Genomic DNA, 22222 nt, shown 5'->3' with positions numbered 1-22222 from the left:
TAACTTGTCAGTTTAACTTACCAAAGTCTTCTTGACTTCTTGAATTAAAGGAAAACTGAAGTTGACTAAGTCATTAGACAGGAAGGAGCGGTAAGTTTATACTTCTCTCTAGTCCTTTTGAAGCATAAAATCAGAATTGCTTATATATATATATATATATATATATATAAAATTAATATATTTGGGATTTTGTTTTGTTGTGTTTAAAAATATGGATTGTACATTCCTTCAATTGTTTGAAATAGGCATATCTATCTAAATTTGCAATGAAAAAACAGAAACTCACTAAGTGAGCGGGGTAAAGCAAATCAAAGAGTTTAATAAAGGAGCTGGCACTTTATTTGCAACTTTAATTCACACACACGCAGACGCAAATATGCACATGCACATTTAAACTGTGTCGTGTATTGCGCTGTCCTGGGCCACTTAAGATTAGATTAACATGCCATGACCCATTCTGTGATTCCCACCCCTAATTTCTAGTGTCATAAAATAGATAAATCAGAAAAAATAACCAAGTACAAATAGTATATTTTGCACGGCGTGCAAATACAAGTATTCGGTCCAAATCCCAGCTGTCATGGGCCGAGAAACAGAGCACAGTTACCACAGAACTGTCGCAAATTAATGTCGGTCTGTAAATTTGTTCTCAGTTAAGTGATAGATAATTTATAATGTCATCTTTTCAGTGTTGAATCAACCATTAGAAAGACCACAGAAACTTGGTTGTCATTAGGTTTCAAAAGAAGATTAATCCAGCCAGAGTCACAGTAACTGAAAGTAGCTTTAACAAGAATTTGGCATCCTAACAAACATGTTTATTATGTAAGGGCAGGATTCACGTAAATCTAGAGTAGGCCTGAAGCTGAGGTAAAACTTTATTCTATATTTTTCCCACTGTGGACAAATATCCACTTCACCGCTGTGAAAGAAGATAGTTCGTCTTAATCTTGCGGTTGTTATCCTGTGCTGATCCTCACTTTTTATTTCCTTTCTCCTACCTGTGGAAAGACTCCTACTGCTGTGTTGAGCTGCCCCAACAGTTGAAACTACATTTCAGTTTTCTACCTACTTGGGGAAAGAAACTTAAAAAACACCTGACAGCATTCACGAGGAATGAGCTCTGTGAATCAGTCTTACCTTTCGAAGTTTCAAGCTGTTGCCCTTGAGGTAATGCTTTGCACGCACCGGCTGTTAAAATGAACATCTATAAAGTCACTTTGACTGACCTCAAAAAGGCCTTTGATTGAGTAAGTGGGCACTTAAGAAAAACCCATCTAACTCTGGTCTGTTTTGACTGAATGCTGCTGAGGGGGCTATTGTAGATAAAGCTAAAAATTTCAGTTTCCAAACTTTTTAAAAGTTCCTTACTGAGTCACATGCTGGCTGAGTCATTGGCCGGAAGTCAATAATCAATACTAGCCGGCTGTGGAAGTGGTGAAAGCTAAGTAGCATAGTCATCAGCACATGGAAAACCCCAGAAGGGACAACTGGCCCACTCCGCTGTTTCAAATCACCAGTATGAGCAATCCTCTTTTAGTCACTGTCCCCACCACCGCCACCACTATTGTCTCATATCAATGCTGAACTTTTCCCTCATTAAATGACCTATATTAGACCAGCAGATGATACTGTAATAAAACCACCTGACCATTGTACTGCAGTCCACATTTCCTTATAACGTCTGGAAGGATTTATGTCTGTCAAGAAAAGGTCAAAGGATTCCACAGTAGTGCATACTTTTATAACTTTCTTCTCAAAACTGAATAGTTTTTCAGTTAAGTTACATTTTTGAGGATATGCTGCACACCATGCAGAGATGGGGCAAGTTTTTGGCTAATAGTTCTTTGGGAATCCCATTGTTGGTGCAAAAATAGAATTTTATGTCTGTCAAGCTGTGTTATTGTTAGCATTTTTTTTAAAATATATAGAATAGGAACAAATGTGTTTTTGTGACAGGCTGCTAGTAGCAAAGTCCCAGGAGATGCATTTTATAATGGGGTCTTTGTTAAGTTGTCTGTTATGTGTAGACAGAACACTGCTTCATCCCTCTATAGTTGAATAATTCATAGGTCAGTGCTTAAAAAACAACAAAAACCCCAAATATTCTTTTCTTAAAATAGTCAGGTACAAGGACTGGACTGAAAATGAGTGAAAAAAGTGAAAAAGCAAAAAAACAAAAAAAACAAAACAACAACAACAAATTAGAAACCCTTGGAAAGATCTGCAGAAAGTCTGGAGAGTTATTGCTTAAGACCACTTTTAAAACATTACACACAAGTTTAGCCTTTCCCTGGAAGCAAAATATAAAAATTCAGGGTGACTCAAGATTATTGCACAGTTTGTTTCCATTTCATTTATTTTGGACTTTTTTCTTCACCTCATTTATTTGTCAATATTTGCTTTAAATAATTAACACACAAGAGGCCTTTTAAAACAATTAAAGTAATAAATATAATAATAATTTAGATATGTACAATGCTTTTCAAAAAATCCAAGGACACAAATATGTTGCATTGATAAAATAAATTGAGATGAAAGTACTGGCAGTATGCAGTGCAGTAAGCTCTAACTGGATTGGCTGCAACAGTAAACTATTGCTTACAAATAAATGCATCAGCAACAATAACTTACTAAAAAAGTAGATGTCAGCTTGACACTTTTAGCCTCTACAGACATGATGGCTACTTACTTTTAATTGAGCAACTTCATCAATGCAGGACTTTTTTGCAGAGGTAAAGGTCTTGAATACATCCTACAATGTTGCCATCTTGAAACACCAAAGTTGAACAGCTTTTGAAAACCCATGAACATGCAGACAGAGGGGTCTGCAAAGATTTCACCCTTTCTTCAAATTAAAAAAACATAAAAATGATCAAATTCAAATAAATATTGCTAGTGTGCATTATATTCCTTGGCAGTCTATTGAAACCTTGCATATTAGGGGATTTTGTTGATGCTCTAAAGGAAGCAACAGTTGCTAACATGAAGTAGAAATCTGACTCACTGAGACTTTGATAGTAACCTTTACTTTAAAATGTGGCATCCACTTTTTGATCTTAGCTGGCAGCAAATCCGTGCTGCTGCTTACTTGCAATGCTTTTGTTGCATGCTGTATGTGCTTTGTTTTAAAGCTTGAGACATTTGCCAAAACAACAAAAACATGAGCTTTGCAAAATCTTAGTCAAGCCTAATAATGTTGGCATATACACCCTGCCCAGTCTCCTCATCTGTGTTAAAAGGCGGAGCACAAGTGGAATTGGGGATTTATGACAGGTATGTCGGATATGTACATCCTGCTGGTAAACCATTTACTTTACATTAATCTATCAGCCTCATTCTTACCCATATACATCCTCCAGAGTCAAACGTCTCTTGTGTTCTGACAGTGCGGCCAGTCCCTCAGAGTGACTTCTGAACCCGGATTGTTCCATCAGAGCCCCAAAAGCTTCGGAGCCCCATCCTGGTATGAGGTGGCAGAAGAGCGGGGAGAACCCTGGAGAGAACTGTGAAGAGGAACATCTCAATGTTCTTCTGACTCTTCTTCTCAGTGGAAAGCACCTCGGAGGCGGATCGAAACCAACCCCCACTAAAAAATTAGTATACACAGCTTTGTGTAGGGGTGAAGACTGACATTCACATTGTTTAATTGTGATATGTCCCCCTTTTTATGGGCCACTATTCCTAAGAAAGTAGTAAAAGTTGATGCTGACTGGTTCAGAGAAAGCAGTTGTGGATTGAACAGCTGGTTGATGACGCAGCCACGGAAGCTCTTGTGCTGATCAAGCCTGACCTCCAGTGGCAATTGTGTGGAAACACAAACTAAAGGGAACCAGTGAGCTACTAAAGCTGTACTGGTAACCTGTGGCAAAGAGTAATTGAGCATATTGGTTCAAGAATTGTACCACAATAAATCTTTGAAGTATTTACTGTTTTCTTTCTTTAATTTCTGCTTTTGCTCCACTACAATACAGAAGGAAATACAGCACATTTCACACCACAATTACTTACTAACGTCAGGGACTTTCCAGAGTCATTGTAGAACATAAAATTTATATAAAAACTTGGATTTACATCATAAAGTTAGTAAATAGTATTTGAAAATCTAAATATTTTGTGACCCTGAAGAAGCTATAAAAATGGTTCTTCTGATGAGAGTGCATGGGAAACTGAGGGCTGAATTTTCTTTTCACCAAATGCACTTGACATTAGACAAACAATGTCTTCAAATGCTCAACATGAATTCATCCATATATTCCGGGTTGTGTGGATATTTGGACGTCAGTTCACACATCAAGCATTCATTTGTGTTATGTTCGATGCCTGCAATGTTTGTAAAGTAACTTAACATTTACATAGTCCATTATACAACATATGTTGTGATTTGTCAACTTCTGGGCACTTCCGCATGCTCACATTGATGGTGAACTGTTAGTAAGTTGGAGATAATAGTAGAAACATTACCTGATCTGAAGAGTCTCAATTTCTGCAGCTGTATTTGGATGGCAGGGTCAGAATTGGGCAGAAACAACATGAAAGCATGGATCCATCCTGCCTTATTTAAACAATCAGCTCACATTTTTTGTGGTTTTGAAATGGTGTGGGCCTCTTAGTACCAATTAAGCATCATTTAAACATCACAGACTAAGTGAGTAATGTTGCTAACCATATCCAACCCTTTATGACTGCAGTGTATTCATCTCCAAAGAATAAAATAATCTCTGAAGGAAAACAGGGATCGACGTGAAGCGCACCTATTAAAGTGACCAGTGAGTGTATAACAGCATTAGAAGTAATGTACCGTTTAATGTACTGATATTGCTTTCATTTAATTTCTATAACAATATTTTTGCTACTTTCCTTGTGGAATCACTCGTTCTTAAACTTCAGGGCTTACAAAAACATGTTGACTTTTAATTTTAACTGATATGCTGAATTTAAAAAAAAACAACTTTTACAGAGATAAAACCAGCAGCTGAGAAGTTTTTCACTGTTAGAATTTCCTGTTTATATGAACCACATTTCTATTCATTTCTATTCTCTGTTAATATCTCTATCTCATCACCAGCATGTTTATTCTGTAACTTCTCAGACCTGAGGGGGTCAGCATTGTGCAGATAAAGACAGCAGAAAATCGAGCACATAAATTACAAAGATGCGTTTAATGTGTTAAAGATATCATCTTACAGTGCTGCTTTTTCTTAGAGCTGCACTTTCGGGAGATTTTTACAGCAAAGAAAAGAAACAAAAGTCTCTTCGTCTCAAGTGAAAGTTGTTGATACTTTCTTGTTATGCACAACTGTTGAATAAATATTACTTCTTTTTGTCTTCATGCTCAATTATTCACGGAGACTGAAGAAGTCACTCCCACTGAAAAGGCTATGTCCACACAAACAGATTCAACTTTTTGGGATATCTTCGTTTTGTGTTGTTGGTCAAACATGTCAAAAACATTTAAACATGATCCACCAACGAAAAAGGAATAACTGTGGAAGTACTCAGTAGTTTTATTAAGCACCTATTTTATATGTGTTTATATTGTAGATGTACTGTGTAGCAAAATACACTGCAAATACCCAAGTTTGACTATCATGAACTGTGGTGCTACATGAACAGAAAACAATGGTGCAGCAGATTTTCGCTCTGTGACGTGAAAAACAGAAACAACACAGAGGGAAAATAATTATAGTCCATGGTGTGGATTAAAAAGTTCCAGTGTGATACCATTTGTTTCACTTTCTTTCTCTTCCTGCTTCAGTGCTGTGTTACTTTCCCTTACGATCTCTACCTTTGTGTTGTCTTTCCCTTCCCCTACCTGTCTCTGTTCTTGCCACTCCCATTTTACAGAGAAACCAAACTTGCCACAACATGCTGAGCAAAGTCTAATTCCCAGTCAGGGAGGTGCTGGGTGTGTACACCAGAAATGTATGACTCACATCGTTGGATCTCTGAGCTGTTTATCACCAATGTGTGTCTCCACTTGTATGTGGTAACAAATGCTCTGTGTGTGACGATAAACTACGAGTGGCAAATTAATGTTATGCTGCCAATACCACTGAACAAAAACTCAGGTTGACATGCACATTTAACTTTAATTTGTAACTTTGAAGTTACCGATGAGAAACCCACCAGTCACTTTATTAGGTACACCTTGTAAGTACTTGGTTGAACACTCTTTTGGAGTTACAGAACTGCCTTCATTCTTTGTGGCACAGATTCAACAAGCTGCAGATTTGCTGGTGGCAAAGTGTTTGATTGTGTTGACTGTGATTAGTGACTGTGAGTACTGTGAACTCACTGTCATGCTGAAGAAACCAGTTTGAGATTACATAATCCTCCTGCGAGCAGCCATCATAAGATGGGTACACTGTAGTTAGAAAAGGATAGACATGGTCAGCAGCAATACTCGGGTAGGCTGTAGCATAAGGCTGTCCAAAGCGTGCCACTAACAGCCTGAGCCGTTGATATAAAGCAAGATAGATTCATGCTGTCATGTTGTTTGAGTCTCACCCTACTAACCAAATGCTACAGCAGAAATTAAGACTCATTTGTTTTTTCAGTCTTCTTTTGTCCAATTTTGCTGAGCATATGCAAATTATAAGCTCAGTTTCATGTTTTTAGGAGAAGTGGCACCCTGTGTGGTCTTCTGCTGCTCTAGCCCATCTGCTTCAAGGTTCAACTAAGAAATGTAGTAAATATGTTTTAAGGAGGTTTTATTTTAATCAGTGTCACGCAGATGACTTTCAATTGTTTATTTCTTTTAAGTCCAAAGAGGTTTATAAGTACAGACCTTGCACAAGTGCTTTCACTATATTAAAAGTTAGGTTGACAATTTCATCTTAACTTAATAAAGGGAATAAAGAGAAATCCTTGTTTGTGCCCCTAACAGAATTCTGCCAAGTTGCGCTTCATTCTGTCATCCCCTGAATTAGAAATGTTACTGATGCCTTTATTCCATTACATCTTACAATTCATTGTTCGCTTGTCTTAAAGCTTCCTTGGAACATCTGCAGGTTGTTTAGACCAACTAATGTGAGGCTTATGACTAAATCCAATGACTCACAGGTCACACCTCTGCTAATTCAGCTGTGCTGGCTCCGTATTACCATCACAGTCCACTTTAAATTTATGGATTTAACTTCTCCATCAAGTGATCAGGACTCAATACTCAAAGAGTACTAAAGGAGCTCCCGCACCCTGGAGCGTTCACTTTCTTAGCCCAGCTCTGTTGACTGATCTATTATTGTGTTGTGATATTTATCTCAAAACTACAAATATTTCAATTTGACTTGTTTATGCACACAAACTTCACTTTATCATTTTGTCCATATGAGCAATACAAAAATAGTCACTGCATTTCAACAAACACTCAGAAAATCTTTCCAAAAAAACTCTTTATTGCATAAAAATACACACGCTACCAAAATTATTCAAACTACAGCAGAAAACCAGCTAGATTTCCAGTGAGACAGTCCCTATAGATCCATACAGTTACTAATGATATATAAAGCTGGAACTAAAAAGAAAAAAAAAAAAAAACAAGAAAAAAAACAGAGATCCATGCCTTGAGCAAAAACATGTTTTTGTTGCAATAGAGTTAGGAAGAGTAAACCTGCTCTCATTAAAAGGTATAAAATAACGGTTGTTATTTAGCAACAACTTTATACAATCTACATTTAATGCGAAACGCTTCAACTGGGTTGTGGCCAATAATCGAGAATCAATTACTAATAACTACTTCTTTGGAACTCTTTCTTTAATTGATTAGAAAAACTTCATCTTGCTTGGGCATGAAATTTGTCTCAACACGAACAGACTTGTCATAAGTCAGTAAAACCTGACTTACCAGTTGGATCGAACATTCAAGGATTCAGAAACACAACACTGAAGAAGCTAAGGCACAAGTTGTCCACACAGTAAGTCAGATGATTGTACAACATTGTTTCTGTGTCTTATCAAACAAGAAAATGTCAGCCAAAGTGGCATCATGAGAACTTTTGGCGGCCTTTAGAAAATACACATTTGGTCATCTGTCAGCAATCTGCCAGTATTAAAAACACAGTAAACCTACTGAGTTCATCGCGAGTCCCTTTAAACAAAGATTTTGACCACCTAAAACAAAAATGTTACCACATTTAGATGTTCTAAAATAACTATGATGTGGACGGGGATATCAGTTGTTATCAAGTTCGATAAAGGTAAAAAAAAAAAATCTGGATACGAGTTGTTCTTTTTTGTTGTTTATGTTAAATTAATCATTGTGTTCAGTGGAAATTTCTTTATATTGTCTTCCAGTTTAGAGCGGCACGCAGCGAAGCAACATGCACTGGAAACCAGAAAACAAGAAAACAACTTTTTCCGGGATCACAGCAATCATCAAACTGCCGCCCTACTCGAGAAGTGTATCATTAGCCTTATTCATGATGGGGTATTGAAGGTGTTTTTGGCCGACAGAGGTGGAGAGGTGAGAAGTGACGCTAAGAAAAATCTCAAAGAATTTAAAGATTAAGTTCCTAAAATCAGGTGAAGATTGTCTCTGACATTGTTTGTAATAAAAATTACAAGAAACAAAACACATTTTTCCAAAGTGAAGCAGAAATTGCTTCACTTCACAACTGTGTCAGTGTTTCCTACACTGTTGTTCGCCAAATCTGATCGCAATTTAGGCCGTGATTTAATTAAGTTATTAGAGGCATAATAGAAGGTTTGTGTTATAAATAGGTTTTTTGTGACTTAAGGGGAAATTATGAGCCATTTCTCAGAATATTACTCCCTTCCTGCATATTTTTTAAAACATTTTTACTCTTACCTTCAATCGCTCTACTTAATTACACATCCAGACAAAACAGCACAGTGAACTCCCCCAGTTATATCCCCTTGGTAATATGGAAATTTAGAACAGAACTATGAAGACAAACAGCAAATGAATAAGAAAATGTATAAAAAGTTACAAACAGGAAAGTTGAACCACACAGACATTTTCTGTATAACTTGATTACATTCCAGAAGCAAAGTCTCCTTCTTATCATCTATACACAGCAACATACAGAACAAAAGACACAGAAAAACTAATGATGGCACACAGGACAAATCCAAGAAATGATACTGAATGATTTGATATCCTGTGCAAAATATTTGACTCTGGATTGCTTATCAAGGAGATACAGACAAATCAGGCAAAAAAAAAAAGCTTTATACCTAACCTCCTTTAAGTTGAGTGCACTTAGGTGATCTTGCATTGACAATAAAGCACAGTCTCGTGGTCCATTTGTGAAATATTCACAAAATGTGAGCTATTTAGTTGACTATATGGTCATTATTTTATTTTTTTATTTATTTAACTTTTCTATACCATCCTTTTAGGGACACATAAAAACATGTAGTAAATATAGTAGGTTAACCCAAGCGATACAGTTTTCCTAAATATAACCAGGAACTTGTGTAACCAAACATATAGAATTATAAAAAATATCAAATCAAAAATCAAAATGAAGTGTAAAATTAATGTTTGTCTGTTTCTTGGTCCTTTGATTGACGTTTGCAACTATTTCACAAAGTGATGTGAGACTGTGTTAGAGAGTTACAGTTATAAAAGTACAGGTAAATTGATAAGTGTGTTTTATATGACAAAAACAAAAAAATAACATCATGATTATTATTTCTTTCTTAATAAATCTAAAATAGAGATCTGTGTACTAAAGTAGATGCAGTTCCCAATTGCAGTCCACTCCCAGTAGGAATTACTTCTTGCCTATAACTTCACTCACAGATTGTAGAAGAGTGGTTTTCCCATTGCTGGACCATATTAAACTGAATAAGCCATTGGAAATCTTTGGTGAAACGGCACAGTGTAAAAATGTTCAGTGGCCAGTCCAGATGCAGCTCAGAGCGAAAAGTGGAAATGGCTATGACTGGGTGGGTCCCCAGGTTTTTTCCTTACTCAGAAGTATAGAGGTATTTGACCTTTGCCTGGCCGCTGAGTTCATCCTCATATCTCGGCAGGCAGCAGAAGAGGATGGCGCAGCCGATAGAGATGATGGTGGCGCCCCAGCCAAATCCGTAGGCCCAGGTGTAGTAATAGTTACCCTCAAAGATCAGCTCATTGAATTTGACTGGGTAGATGATCAGAGCGATGATTTGGATAATCGCTGCAGAGAGAGACAGACAAACAAGGCTTGGTGCACAGTGTGAGGTGATAATCTACACTAATAAATCAACTAATGCCAAACTGCCTAAACCAGCAATGGCTCAAACTAATTGTTTTTTTTTTTTTTTAACTTTACTAGAAATGTTGTCTAAAGTCATTGTTAATGGTCAAAAGCTAATTCAGAAATTAGGGTTTCAGGGCTTTAAATTACAACATGATGAGAACTACTTCTTTTCCTGGGATAATTAAGCAAAGTACATATTTAAGTTTTATTTAAAAACTGATATAAAGCTATGTGTTAACAACTGCAAAATGCCTCCGGGTTCACTCCACTAAATTAGATGGAAAATTAAACAATGCAATAATGATAACCTATTATTACATTTGATAATTTATGCAAGATCTCATTTTGGGGATAAATTGTTTAGAAGCTGATAAATGATCTATTGCATTTTTTATTAAGCAAGAAATAGAGGGAGATTTTATATAGCAGATTGGCCGAATAACTTACTCTCACAGACCAGTCAGTGGAAAGTAGAGTTCATTTTTACTGTATAAATAAAAACCTACTAATAAAAAATATATTTAAACCATAAACTAGATGAGCAGAGTTTTAAAACCATTACAGAAAACAAGGAAGTTGAACATACTTAGTCAGTCATGCAGTCAACACTACACTGATGGTAACAGCAGGGTGTGAAAAATACCTTCACAAGCTTGTGTAAGAGTTTCATCAGCATATCAACATCTGGGAGTTCGAGGTGAGTTTTGGCAGACCTGTCATTATTACCAGGGATTATTCATGAGAAAGGTGTGACTCTGACTCAGTTAGATCCACTTTCCCATGACAGATGACTATTAAAACAGCATTATTTTGCTTAGGAAAGGCAGGGAGTGAACATAAACTACTCTGTTTCAACACGCACTTTCACATTAATTGCAAAGGCAGGCCTGAATTTTTGAACACTGCATTAACATATTAAAGGGGACGGGCCCCACAGTTCATCTACTTGACTGAAGCAAGCTCTTTTATCTCACTTTCTGTTCCTAATAGGCCAAATTTCTTCAGAGTCGCTCGCCTCATAAAAAAAAAAATGCTTTGAATGGCAGATGGGTTGGGCTCCTGTGCTCACAGCCAGAGCCAACCACAGTAGGAATGACCAAATTAGGGATATCCGCTCTCTTTGACATCATACGGACACAAGAGTAAAGACTTAACAAGTGAAGAAAATATAGTTTTGAAGGAATGCTTGCCAAAAATCATCAATATACTCTTCTTTTTCTATATTTCATAAATACACAGTTTAAATCAAACGTTCAAGTTTAGTTTGTTTTGTTTGATTTTTAACCACCACCTCTTTTTGTAAAACCCTCCACCAGACTGAAACTGAACTTCCTCATCCCACTATTTTGCACACTTTGTTCAAACACCCGACTTTATTTTAAAACTCCTGTATAATCAAAATCTCAGTTGCAGGCAACTGCAACCGACAAAGTGATGTATCCAATCCAATTCAACATATTTCTGTAAAATGCAGCTATAAAATAAACCCCGAATCTTGGATTTGATTCAATGTAGGATCATATCTTCAACAAGGAGCTGTGTGGGCTGAAACAGCAGCTGGGATGCCGTCGAATAAAAATAGGAAAATAGATTTTTGAGGTGGCAGTCATTTCTGCTATCTTTTTGGTGACTATTACAGTGTAAAGCAACTTAAAATAAAAAAAAACACCCCACCACCTGTAACTGTGTCAGGGTCTTTCGTCTGTGAGGTGAGTCAGTCAGTCTGTCTGTCTGATAAACACACCAGCTGTTGCCACAGCAGCGTCACGCCTCAGGGGAAAAAGGCCTTTTCCTACGCTCACCCTCTTAACGCCAAAACACGCAGTCATTATCAGCGTCACTAGTTTTATTGTGTGATTGTATGCAACTCCCACATATTTCCCTTCCCTATTTTACAGTTTTGGTGTTGGTATAAAATAATATTTTCAGATTATTACTTTTTTTTTAACCTATTTTGCATATTGCTTCTATTTGGGAAGCTGCTGTCTGAACATTTGCAAGCTTAAACATGTTATTTGAAGATTAAAGCATCATGTAATGGACCGATAAGACCGGAGGCATGTTTGGTATCAGTTTCAGAGATTCTAATCTGTGGTTGAGTGTTGCTCTTCGTGTAGTTAAAGTTAATTTCATTTACCAACAAAGAATATCTGAAACGGAGGATTATTTCTTCTTCTCAATACATATCGCCAGCCCCACCTGACTTTGTTTACAATATTTTTACTGTGTAGATGTGGAAGTAATTATACCTGCAGAAATTAGGTGTTTGTGTGGATGCAAGTTTTTGTGCATGTGTGTGTGTGTATCTTACCAACAACGATCAAGAATGCTGCAACAACAACCATAAGACCAATGTTGATGTTACACATCGCCACAATGGCCAAAATGAAGGCGATGATGAGGATGATTAGACCAATGATCATTAGAGCAGCGACTGCCTGGGCCCAAGCTGGAACGAAACATAAGCAAAAACAATTGTGACACTCAAGAAGAAACAAAAGTCTGAAAAGTTCAGTTTTTTTAAAAGGAGTCTTTTTTTAAGATTTTCAAACCTGATATATCAACAAGTGTTACAACAGTGTATGTCTTATACGCCACACAAGGTACAACTCCCATTTCCATTTTTAAGTTAATTTTCTTAAAAACAAAACAAAACAAAAGAAAATCTCTGAATATGTTCTGTTAAAAATGTTGGCACATGTTACCATTAAGCCCTCAGAGAAAACAGCTGCAGAAAGTTACAACTGTAAAGCTGCGCACAGACTTTCCAGTCTTAGTGGGAAGGTTTCGGCTGCTTTATGCCTCAACACAGCTTTGGTTTTTCTATTTATGGTTAATGTTCAGTAAAAAGATTCATGAAAATGAAGGAGGCAGCACTCTTTCTGCACTATTCATTCTAACTTTATTGTGCACCTCTGAAATCAAACCACCACCTTTTTGTAGAAGCTCAGGATTTGAAGCATTAACTGCTTACTGGGTCAAATTTTTATGCGTTAAAATTGTCCAAAAACAACAGTTTATGACAGCTCAGGATGCAGCTTGGTGGTAAATCCAAATCCCTCTCACTTTTGTTTGTGGAGCTAAATGAATCATCTATTGTTCAATATGTCTACATGGTGTTTAGTTATTATTGCAGCTCCCCTCCCCAAGGCTGTGCTCACACAGATTGCAAAGTTACTAAGGTTCAAGCTGTGACAAATTTTGTTTTGCTCACACACACACACCACACCCTTAAAAGCACTGGAATTCTCTAAAACTCTGTAACGTCGGCAGACATGCCTCTGAACTTTAGCAGAGATGCAAACCTCCCAAAATGCAAATTTTTCAATCTTTTGGACAAAAACTGATATGAGTTGTTGGCCAAATACTCAGCGCACCACCAGCCTTTGAACAAATTATCATGTGACACTGCTGCTGTTTGCAAAGAAGCACCAAGAGGTGTTCATTGTATTGTGAATAGGTTTTACTTGCATCAAGGATTAAAAACAAAACTTCCTGAGAGTTTTAGGCTTTATGTAAGCTCGCCATGTGGATCAGCACAGCATTACACCCAATTTACTGATACTGGATAAGTTACACCCTAAATTATTCACAGTGTTTTGCCTGTGAATGTGTTCAGGTCATGGCCTACCTGCCTCAGCCCCAGGCAGCATCACATACACATCAGACTAGTCCAACTGGTTCAGCCTTCCATACCCATGTCAACATCAACCAAGCTTCAAGCTCACCAGTAACACAGTGTTCTGCTTTTCACCAAACTAGACTGGTTATCAACAGTTTGATGACTTCAGGCTTATTGTGAGATTCAGTCCAATAAACTTACTACAAGTATTTCTTCAAGAAGCAAAGCTCTCAAAATAAAACAAGTGAAACAAAGGAGACAGTCACAGAGAGACATGCTACTATTTCAGCTGTTTTACATGGTGTCTTGATTCATTATTGGTAGAAGAAAAAGCTTTTGAGTTTCTGAACTGATACTTTTTGCCATACGAGAATTAAAAACTGATATAAAAGCTCCTACACTTAACGATGACTGTTTAATTTAAAAATATTCATGGGTGTGTCCTTGTTTACTGGGTGAGCACTCGAAATGCGTGTCCCAATCACTCACACTTACTACTATCCAGCTGCTCAGCATCTGCTTTCCCCATTTAATCAAAACACAAAGACATTTGGCTGCCCTCCTACATTTTTACACTATCGCTACCCGCGTGCCTGAAACTGCCTCTAATTGCAAATTTACTAAAATGCCCTATTAGTATGATTATGAAAACATACACTGACTTTCCCATATTTGACAAATCTAAACCTTCAGATAATAAGGATAATTTAATAGCTTTTATTCTAAAAGCTATTAGAATAAGGCTTTCACAGAGGCAGCTGGGATCGACAACACCCTGCGCTCTCCCTGAAAGAATTTTAATGGCACACTCTCTTAACCAGAAACTCCAGTGTTAGAAATGCAGTAAATCGTACTAAAATAGCTCCTTGGTTTTGTTTTTTTTACTTGCTGTTTGCGCATTTACATTTTTCACAGTTTGGGCTCAGCTAGAGAGCGGTGACAGTGAGTGGGCGATAAGCATTAAATCTCCAAATGCTGGTATTTAATTGAGGGCTAAAATGATTACAGCTACTCAATTTTATTTAGATTTCACCAACTGGCAACAATCGTCATCTCAAGACACTTAATATCGTTAAGAACACTTTCTGTCTATTATTGTAGGATCTTTACCTTAAAATATAAAGTGTCTTGAGGTGCTTTGAAGTATGAATCATCATGCCTGATACTTTTGATTGAAAATAAATCTGAAAATTACACTCTGACGGATATTAAAGTGGCTTTTTTGTCATTACTCTCTCTGCACAACAAACTGGGAAGACAAGCAGCAGATTAATAGATAAAGAAAGCAGTGGTTAAGTATATCTTTTGCAGCTATCTTAATCTGTTACTAATAAATAAGATATACAGACTGGCATGTATCATACTTAATCCTTGGAATCACTGTATCACTGTGGCTCTAAGAGAGTGTGTGTGTGTGTGTGTGTGTGTTTTAAAACAATGTATAGTTAGTCAGTTCTGACTCAGAATGGGCTGCTGTAATTTGAAATATCACTCTTCCTCAAAGTGATGCAAAATTCTAATTTTGCCTTAATGCTGTGCTCCCCTAACTGCCCTAACACACTCATAAGGGCGTGACAAACTTCTTTTGTCTCAGCATACTATCATATCACCCAACCCTTTGCCATCATCCATAGTCAAGCCTGTAATTATGTGATTTGTTCAAGCACTCATACCAGAACACTGAAACTGCTTCTTCCTATTTAAAACTGCAGTTCCTGAGAATTCAGTCTCTTCAGCTTTACAGGCAGTTGGCCTAAACGCCCTGAGGGGGAGTTCGTTTGGTCTGCTTCCAATATTCACAACATCCTACAACTTACACACACAAACTGTGCTCTGGTTGTGTTTGTTTCCTTAGTTTTCAGAATATCCCTACAAGTATTTAAGCCAGAGAAACCGCGGGGCCAAAATGTACCCTTCATCTAGCCAGCAGCCTTCAGGCAGCTTTGTTCTGCTTCTTCTTCTTTGTGTAACAGCTTCAGCCCCGCTGAGACTAAAGGACACCAAAACAGTAGCAGAGAGCGGTTGAGGCAAATAAGGCTAGGTTCACACTGCAGGTCTTAATGCTCAATTCCGATTTTTTGATCAAATCCGTTTTTTTTGTCTGCTTGTTCACACTACAAATAAAATGCAACAATATTGTTTGACTGATGGCCCTTAATATAAAGACTTCGGACTTTACGTTTCCCAATTTTTGCTTTAAGTTATTTTGTTGTTAACATAATAATGTAAATAACCTAATAATTATCCCTATTGCTGTTTTAGAGAGGAGCAGTGCTTCAAAGGATAGTTGCAGATTTCTGTCAGAATCTGCAGATTATACAGTACAAATAAAATGTTCACGTTTCTCCAACGTTGTCTTCCCAACAGTTTCACTGACATCTGGCCAGGAAGCGTTCGTGATGTCTTCTCGGGCGCTTCTCCAGCGCTGATAATTGGCGTATGTCTTGTGTCAATGACGTAAAAGACGGATTTAATGCGACATGACCGTTCAAACAGCAGTCGCTTTCTAAAACATCGGATATGTATCGGATTCAGTACCACATAAGTGACCCAGATCGGATTTGAAAATATTGGATTTGTGCCGTTCACACTGTCATACCGTGATCGGGTATGGGTCGCATAGGGACAAAAAAATAGGATTTGATGCGCTTTCGCCTGCAGTGTGAACGTAGCCTAACAAAACTATTTAGCCTAAAATATCAAAAGAGATCAGAAAAATGCCAGAAAAACACTGACAACATGCTAGAGCTATAATACTCTCTTAACAACCACACTGGCAATTGTTGTTGTTGTTGACTTTTTGGAGCTGCTGTCACACAGCCATGGATATTTACATTAAACAGTCATCTTAATTAGGGCTGCAGCAAGTGGTTATTCCCATTAACAATTATTTTCTCAACTGACTGTTACAGTGAGGTCATTAAATATAATAAAACATGACACCACAGTTTAGTAGACTGTATGTGTTTTGTGTAAATAATACAAAACTAACTTATTTAGTGACATACAGTAAAACTGAGGTGATCTGTTGAACTGCTGATTAATAAAGTGATCATTTTAACCATGTTTTAAACTAAAACACAGGTGTGCATGCAAAGTATGAAACACAAAAAAGTAATATCAACAGACATCTAAAAAATAAGGGGCATTTTCCTGTGAGTAAGGTTTTATGCCACTGAGTGCTAAAAGTACTTTTTTTTTTTAAATGTACATATTACACAAAAAAATACCAGATCTTGCTTTGGGGCTGTGCTCCATGCTTAGATCTCTGGTTATGTTTTCTAGAAATGGCATTAAAGAGTGCAAGCAACTCCTAAAATAATTACCACTGTGAATGGCGAGTCTAATAAGTGATCCTACATGTATGCTTTGCAGACCCTAATTTGGAGCTGTGTGACATTAGGCTGACCTAGGTGACTTTCAAAGAGTCTGATAAGAACAACAATAGTGTCTCTGTTGGCCACAGCAGGCGTGGAGCAACACAAATAAAGCCTGAGTAGGAGAGACCGAGAATACAAGTCTGTTCTGTTCTCAGTTATTGTTCCACATACTGGGTCTCCTTGTGTGTCGGTGAGTTACGTTTCTGTGGCTGACAGTCTTTGCTGAAGAATAAACTCATCAACTGGTTCTCCCAAAATAGTCTGTGTGAAATTCTGCTTCTCTTTGGTTTGGGCTGGGAGAAGCTATTAAAGTATTCTAAATGTACCCGAGTTGTTTTTGTTTTTCCTGATATGGTTTTCGCTACCTGTGCAGATTCACAGAGTTCACAAAGTTCTTGTTCGTAAGGGTTTATTCAGGGTGCCCTTGAATCATTCTGATGAGTAAAAGTATTTTAATCCATTAAGTCATAGCAACAATGACCTCATCTGTCAACAGTTTGTCTTTATAGGTTTCATTTCTTTGTAAATCCATTTTTTTCAGGGGCTGTAATCAAAAGTGGACCTTCTGGTCACTAATAGTAAACCCTGAGGGGGGCTGTGCAATTAAACAACTACTACTTTTCAAGAAGAACTTATCTCTGTGGTTGTTATGCAACCACCACAGTTGTGGGAACATATTTCACATATGGGTTGCTATGGGGATAGCACTATGAGTTTCACTGCTTTGATAAAAAGAGGTTTATACATTATATGTACTGTAAAATGCACATTAGTTATTCGTGTGTTCTAATATGAAGATAACCTTTAAAATGACATCAACCAAGGATTCTATAACAAGGATGCCACAATTTACACAAACACCATCAAACAGCAGCTCTGCGCTGTCTTCTATGAAGGCCACATTTAGTAATTATCTTGATGATAAGAACATCAATATCTTAACAGTAAAAAAGCTCAGGCTTCACTTACTAACAGGCTTTTAGTCATCTTTGGTGCCTGTTGGTTGCACCCATTTCTGATACTTCAGAAGTATGTTTTCAAGATTCATGCTAATCCTGCCATTAATATTAATAATTAACATTATTAACCATAAAGGTGAAAAAAAAGGGGGGGGGGGTGTTATGGTTACACTCCATATAAAAATTTACAATTTACTTATAAATATGTTTTCACAACCATAACCTAAGTGCGACTGCCCCCAGAAAAGAAAATTCTTCCTCCGCCAATGCCCAGGTTTCATACTGAACAGGATATTATGTGAGGAATCGTTTCTTTATTCATGATTCTTTTTGCTGCCGTTTATCTACGTTTGAATCGTTTTGCCTTCTTTGAACTAATGTTGTGACCCTTCACACAAACTAAAGAACAGAAAGCTATTTCAAGGAATGTTTCTCCTGGCGTGAAGACGTCAGCCTAGGAGGAAGGCACTCAGGACTTATTATCCAACAGCATTCAACCGCCTTTCTTTCAACTGCGTTTATTTAAGCTGGAGGTGATAAACGAGAAAAGAGTTAATGCTCGTGGAGACCAAAGTTCATTCCGCCTGCTTGCCTGACTGTTGCAGGCCTCCCTCCTCCCCTCAGCCTGGACTTCTTTAGCAGAGGTCAACACCCTGAAGTTACAATATGGGAATGTGGATTTTCGCACTGACTCGAGGTTTATTATTGGCTGCATTAAGGCATCCCATTCGCTCTTGTCGGATTATCTTTGAACAGCATATTGTGTATGGTTTATGTGTGAGGTAGACTGATACTTACAGAACTCCATGAACGACTGGCACTTCCAGTTGTCTTTTAAGCCGCGGCACTGCTTCCACATACTGGCGTAGTGAGACTTGGCGTCCTCGTCCTCTACCCATCCCGATTGTGCGCAGATGGCGATAAGGTCAAAAATAATGGCGAAGAGCAGAAGCAGGGGACTGATCCACCTGCATCGAGGGTAGGCGATCCCACAGCGAAACATGACCGACGATCAGCGAGCGGTGTACACGGAGAGGAAAGGCGAGCAAAGGAGCCGAAATCTGTCCGCTCAATGTCTTATGCGTCTTTGCGCAGTGACAGTGGGTGATGTGAGGATATAATATAAAAGCTCCAGCCCCACCCAAGAGTGAAACGTACCCGTCAGCCAGGTTAGGATCGTGAAGGGCTGGGCTTATTTGGATACAATAGCAAAGTATAGCCCAGCCCCACTCAGTGTGTCATATTACACACCCAACAACCGGCCTGTGACCGTTACTGTCTAAGCTCGAGTCCTGATCACAGAAAGGATTGCGTTTAACAGAAGATAGTTGAGCTGAATGCTGCAGAGATGTACTTTTCTTTTTCGGAATTCCAACAGGTAGTAATGGGTGATGTGCTGTGAGGCAGAAAATATAAAGAGAGAGTACAAAATAAATGTAATAAATGTAAAATGCCACAAGATGGCAGCCCAGCTAACCTTAATATTTTCTTTAAAGGTAAGGAGGTAAAAAAACAACAACAACACACAGCGTTTGGCTGTATTTATTCTGTATGCCTTTATGATTTTTACATGGAACTGTCTATCTAATCAAAAATTAAATGTATGATTCCGTAACTTATTGAATCATCTTTAACGGCAATAACTGTATATGGAGGGATTTTGGTCCACTCAGGTCCCTGTTTGAGCCATGCTTTAATTGTGAGACAGATGGTCTCATATTTGACTCTAGAATACTTTGGTATAAAGTGAAGTTCATGGTCAACTTGACTGCAAAGTGCCCAGATCCTTTGGCTGTAAAACAAGTCCAAATCATCACCCTTTCATCATCGTGCTACAAATGAGGGTTTTTTTTATGGGGCTTTGCTGTGTTTATGGGGTTTTAGGAAAACCTAAGCTGTGCTGCCAAGCTCATTTTAGATAGAATAGGCTTTTCTCCTGGCAACCCTTCCAAACAAAATAGTATAGCTGCTACTTACATCCTTAATTCTTATGGAAGCAGTAAGGGTGTATGTAGTTTTTCCAAAGGATTGCACAGAGTCCTGTGAAACCTTTATTCTTCAGATGAATGTAGGTATCTCCTAATAAAGAAGTAAATTAAAAAACATACTGTGATTGTAGATTACTATAATAAACTGTTAGACAACACTCAGTTGTCACCTTTGGAGAGCACATTGGACTTTTTTGGTCCAACACCTAATTACAGTTTGCTTGTTTGCTTTAGCACATTTCTCACAAGTTCTCAGTTCTGAAGATTTCTTTTGCAAATTAGAGCATGCTTATGCATTCAGAAAAAACCCCCACTTCTGCAAAAGCTGTAGCTCACTGGAAATACTTAATTCATGTGTCAAAATGTTTTTTGTTTTTTGTATTGATCAAAGAGTAATGACTACCAGAAATAGATAAATTAATATTTAGAGAGAGAGGTTAGATATGAGTACATCAGTGGGAAAGCTCAGGATGGAGACAAAGTCAGAGAGGCAAGGCTGAGATGGTTTGGACATGTGTAGAGGAGGGACAGTGGTATGCATATGGTCCTCCGGGCAGGAGGAAAAGAGGAAGACCACAGAGGAGGTTCATTGATATTGTGAAGGAGGACATGATGGAGGTTGGTGTGACAGAGGAGGATGCTAGGGTTAGGGTGAGATGGAGACAGTCCCCTAAAAGAAGTGGCTGGTAGAAGAAGCCAAAATCTTCATTTATTTATTTATTAATATTATTATTATTATTTGAAATAAAACTTGTCAGCTGATAGAAAAAATACACGTTTTCACAAAAAGTTATATGCAACCAATATTTGTTTTTAGTCATGGTCCTGGCAGGCCAAGGCTGTTTTTCTTCTTCTCTCTTTTTCTCTCTCTCACTTCTGCCTCCCCCTTCTCAGGTGGAATTGCCCACCCTGAGGTGACTCCAGTTTGAGTGTCCACACTCTGCAAGATCATTGGCTCCTTGGTATTGCATGGTGTTAAGATTGCTGGAAAGATTTTGGTGCATTCCTCCAAACTCAGCTTACCTGCACTTTCAAGTGGGACGTTACCTGTCAAGAGAAATATGCTTACAAGTTAATTTCCTGCCCGCTTTCCACCACTCTCTTCTGTTCCCTCTCTTGATTTTTTCAGCCTACTTGTTTGGCCAGTGCAACCTGCTAAGAAGAAACACAGAAGTAAACAATTTGAAACTGTATCTGCGATCCTCACCTTAGTCAGCTCTTACGTGTCCTCTTCTCTTTGAGAGAAATCCCCATTTCCCTGTAAAGAGTTCACTTCCCTGTGTACTCACCTGTTTCAAAACTCTTCAGAATTCTGTAAACTTTAAAGCTGCTGTGCTTTCTCTTGAGTCCGGTGTCACTTTGATTATGATGAAAACATTATCAAATGATAACAAAGAACAAGAAATGCTCTAGCTAATGTGCACAGATAGCAACTCTTACGGAGGTTTTCCACAGTTATCTTTGTCTCTCTGTCAGCCCTTTGAATACCTGCATGTTTATCCAAATAACAGGCAAAGTCAAACTGGTGACTGATATTACACAGCCATGTTCAGTTTCTTTCACTGTAATCTTCATGCTCATGAAATGAAGACTTAGCTCAGAAGGCGACGCGCATATTCAGAAAACTTTTATGCCACAATGGGCAATTCAGTTTGACAGTCCACCATCATAATAACCATATAAAATTTGGAATAAATAAACAAACTACACGTAGGTACAGTTTTAAAGTCTCTGGGTAGAACCTAAACATAGATTGAAGATGGAATAAGAAAAACTACTCAACATTCAGCAGCTTATTAGAAGACGATATGAAAGATTTTGAGTAGCAGTTTGTTTTTCCCACAGGTGCAGGACAGCACCAACCTGAGGGCAACAACATAACTTCTCTTAAGAGAACATGCTTTGGTTGACAAATAATGCTTTTTGTCTTCTGAACAGATGTTTCTTCCAAAGCGAGTTCACTTGCTGTTAAACTAACTCTATTTTACTCAGGGTATGCAAACACTACACCTCAACACACAGCTTTGAGATGCAAAACTTTTATTTTGGATTTTTTGGATTA

The 22222-nt window shown here is 37.9% G+C and overlaps 1 protein-coding gene and 1 long non-coding RNA gene across 2 annotated transcripts in view; one reads left to right on the top strand and one right to left on the bottom strand.

The window, feature by feature from the left end:
• Window positions 1-3885, top strand: part of LOC143421779 (uncharacterized) — a 71006-nt gene extending 67121 nt beyond the window's left edge. Inside the window, exon 5 of the long non-coding RNA XR_013101354.1 lies at window positions 3390-3885. This is a non-coding gene — a long non-coding RNA (uncharacterized LOC143421779). The remainder of the gene's footprint in view (window positions 1-3389) is intronic.
• A 3492-nt stretch (window positions 3886-7377) lies between these two features.
• On the bottom strand, window positions 7378-19335 carry perp (p53 apoptosis effector related to pmp22). Its single transcript, XM_004551419.5, has 3 exons — window positions 18971-19335; window positions 12523-12660; window positions 7378-10148 (listed from the first exon to the last, which is right to left on the bottom strand). The coding sequence occupies exons 1-3, from the start codon at window positions 19173-19175 to the stop codon at window positions 9937-9939; spliced, it is 555 nt and encodes a 184-aa protein (XP_004551476.3). The 5' UTR covers window positions 19176-19335; the 3' UTR covers window positions 7378-9936.
• Window positions 19336-22222: the final 2887 nt, after the last annotated feature.

Source organism: Maylandia zebra, linkage group LG13 (assembly GCF_041146795.1).
Source record: "Maylandia zebra isolate NMK-2024a linkage group LG13, Mzebra_GT3a, whole genome shotgun sequence".
Classification (NCBI taxonomy): domain Eukaryota; kingdom Metazoa; phylum Chordata; class Actinopteri; order Cichliformes; family Cichlidae; genus Maylandia; species Maylandia zebra.
The sequence above is the reverse complement of the archived record's forward strand: the minus strand, read 5'-3'. Positions and strand labels throughout refer to the sequence as shown.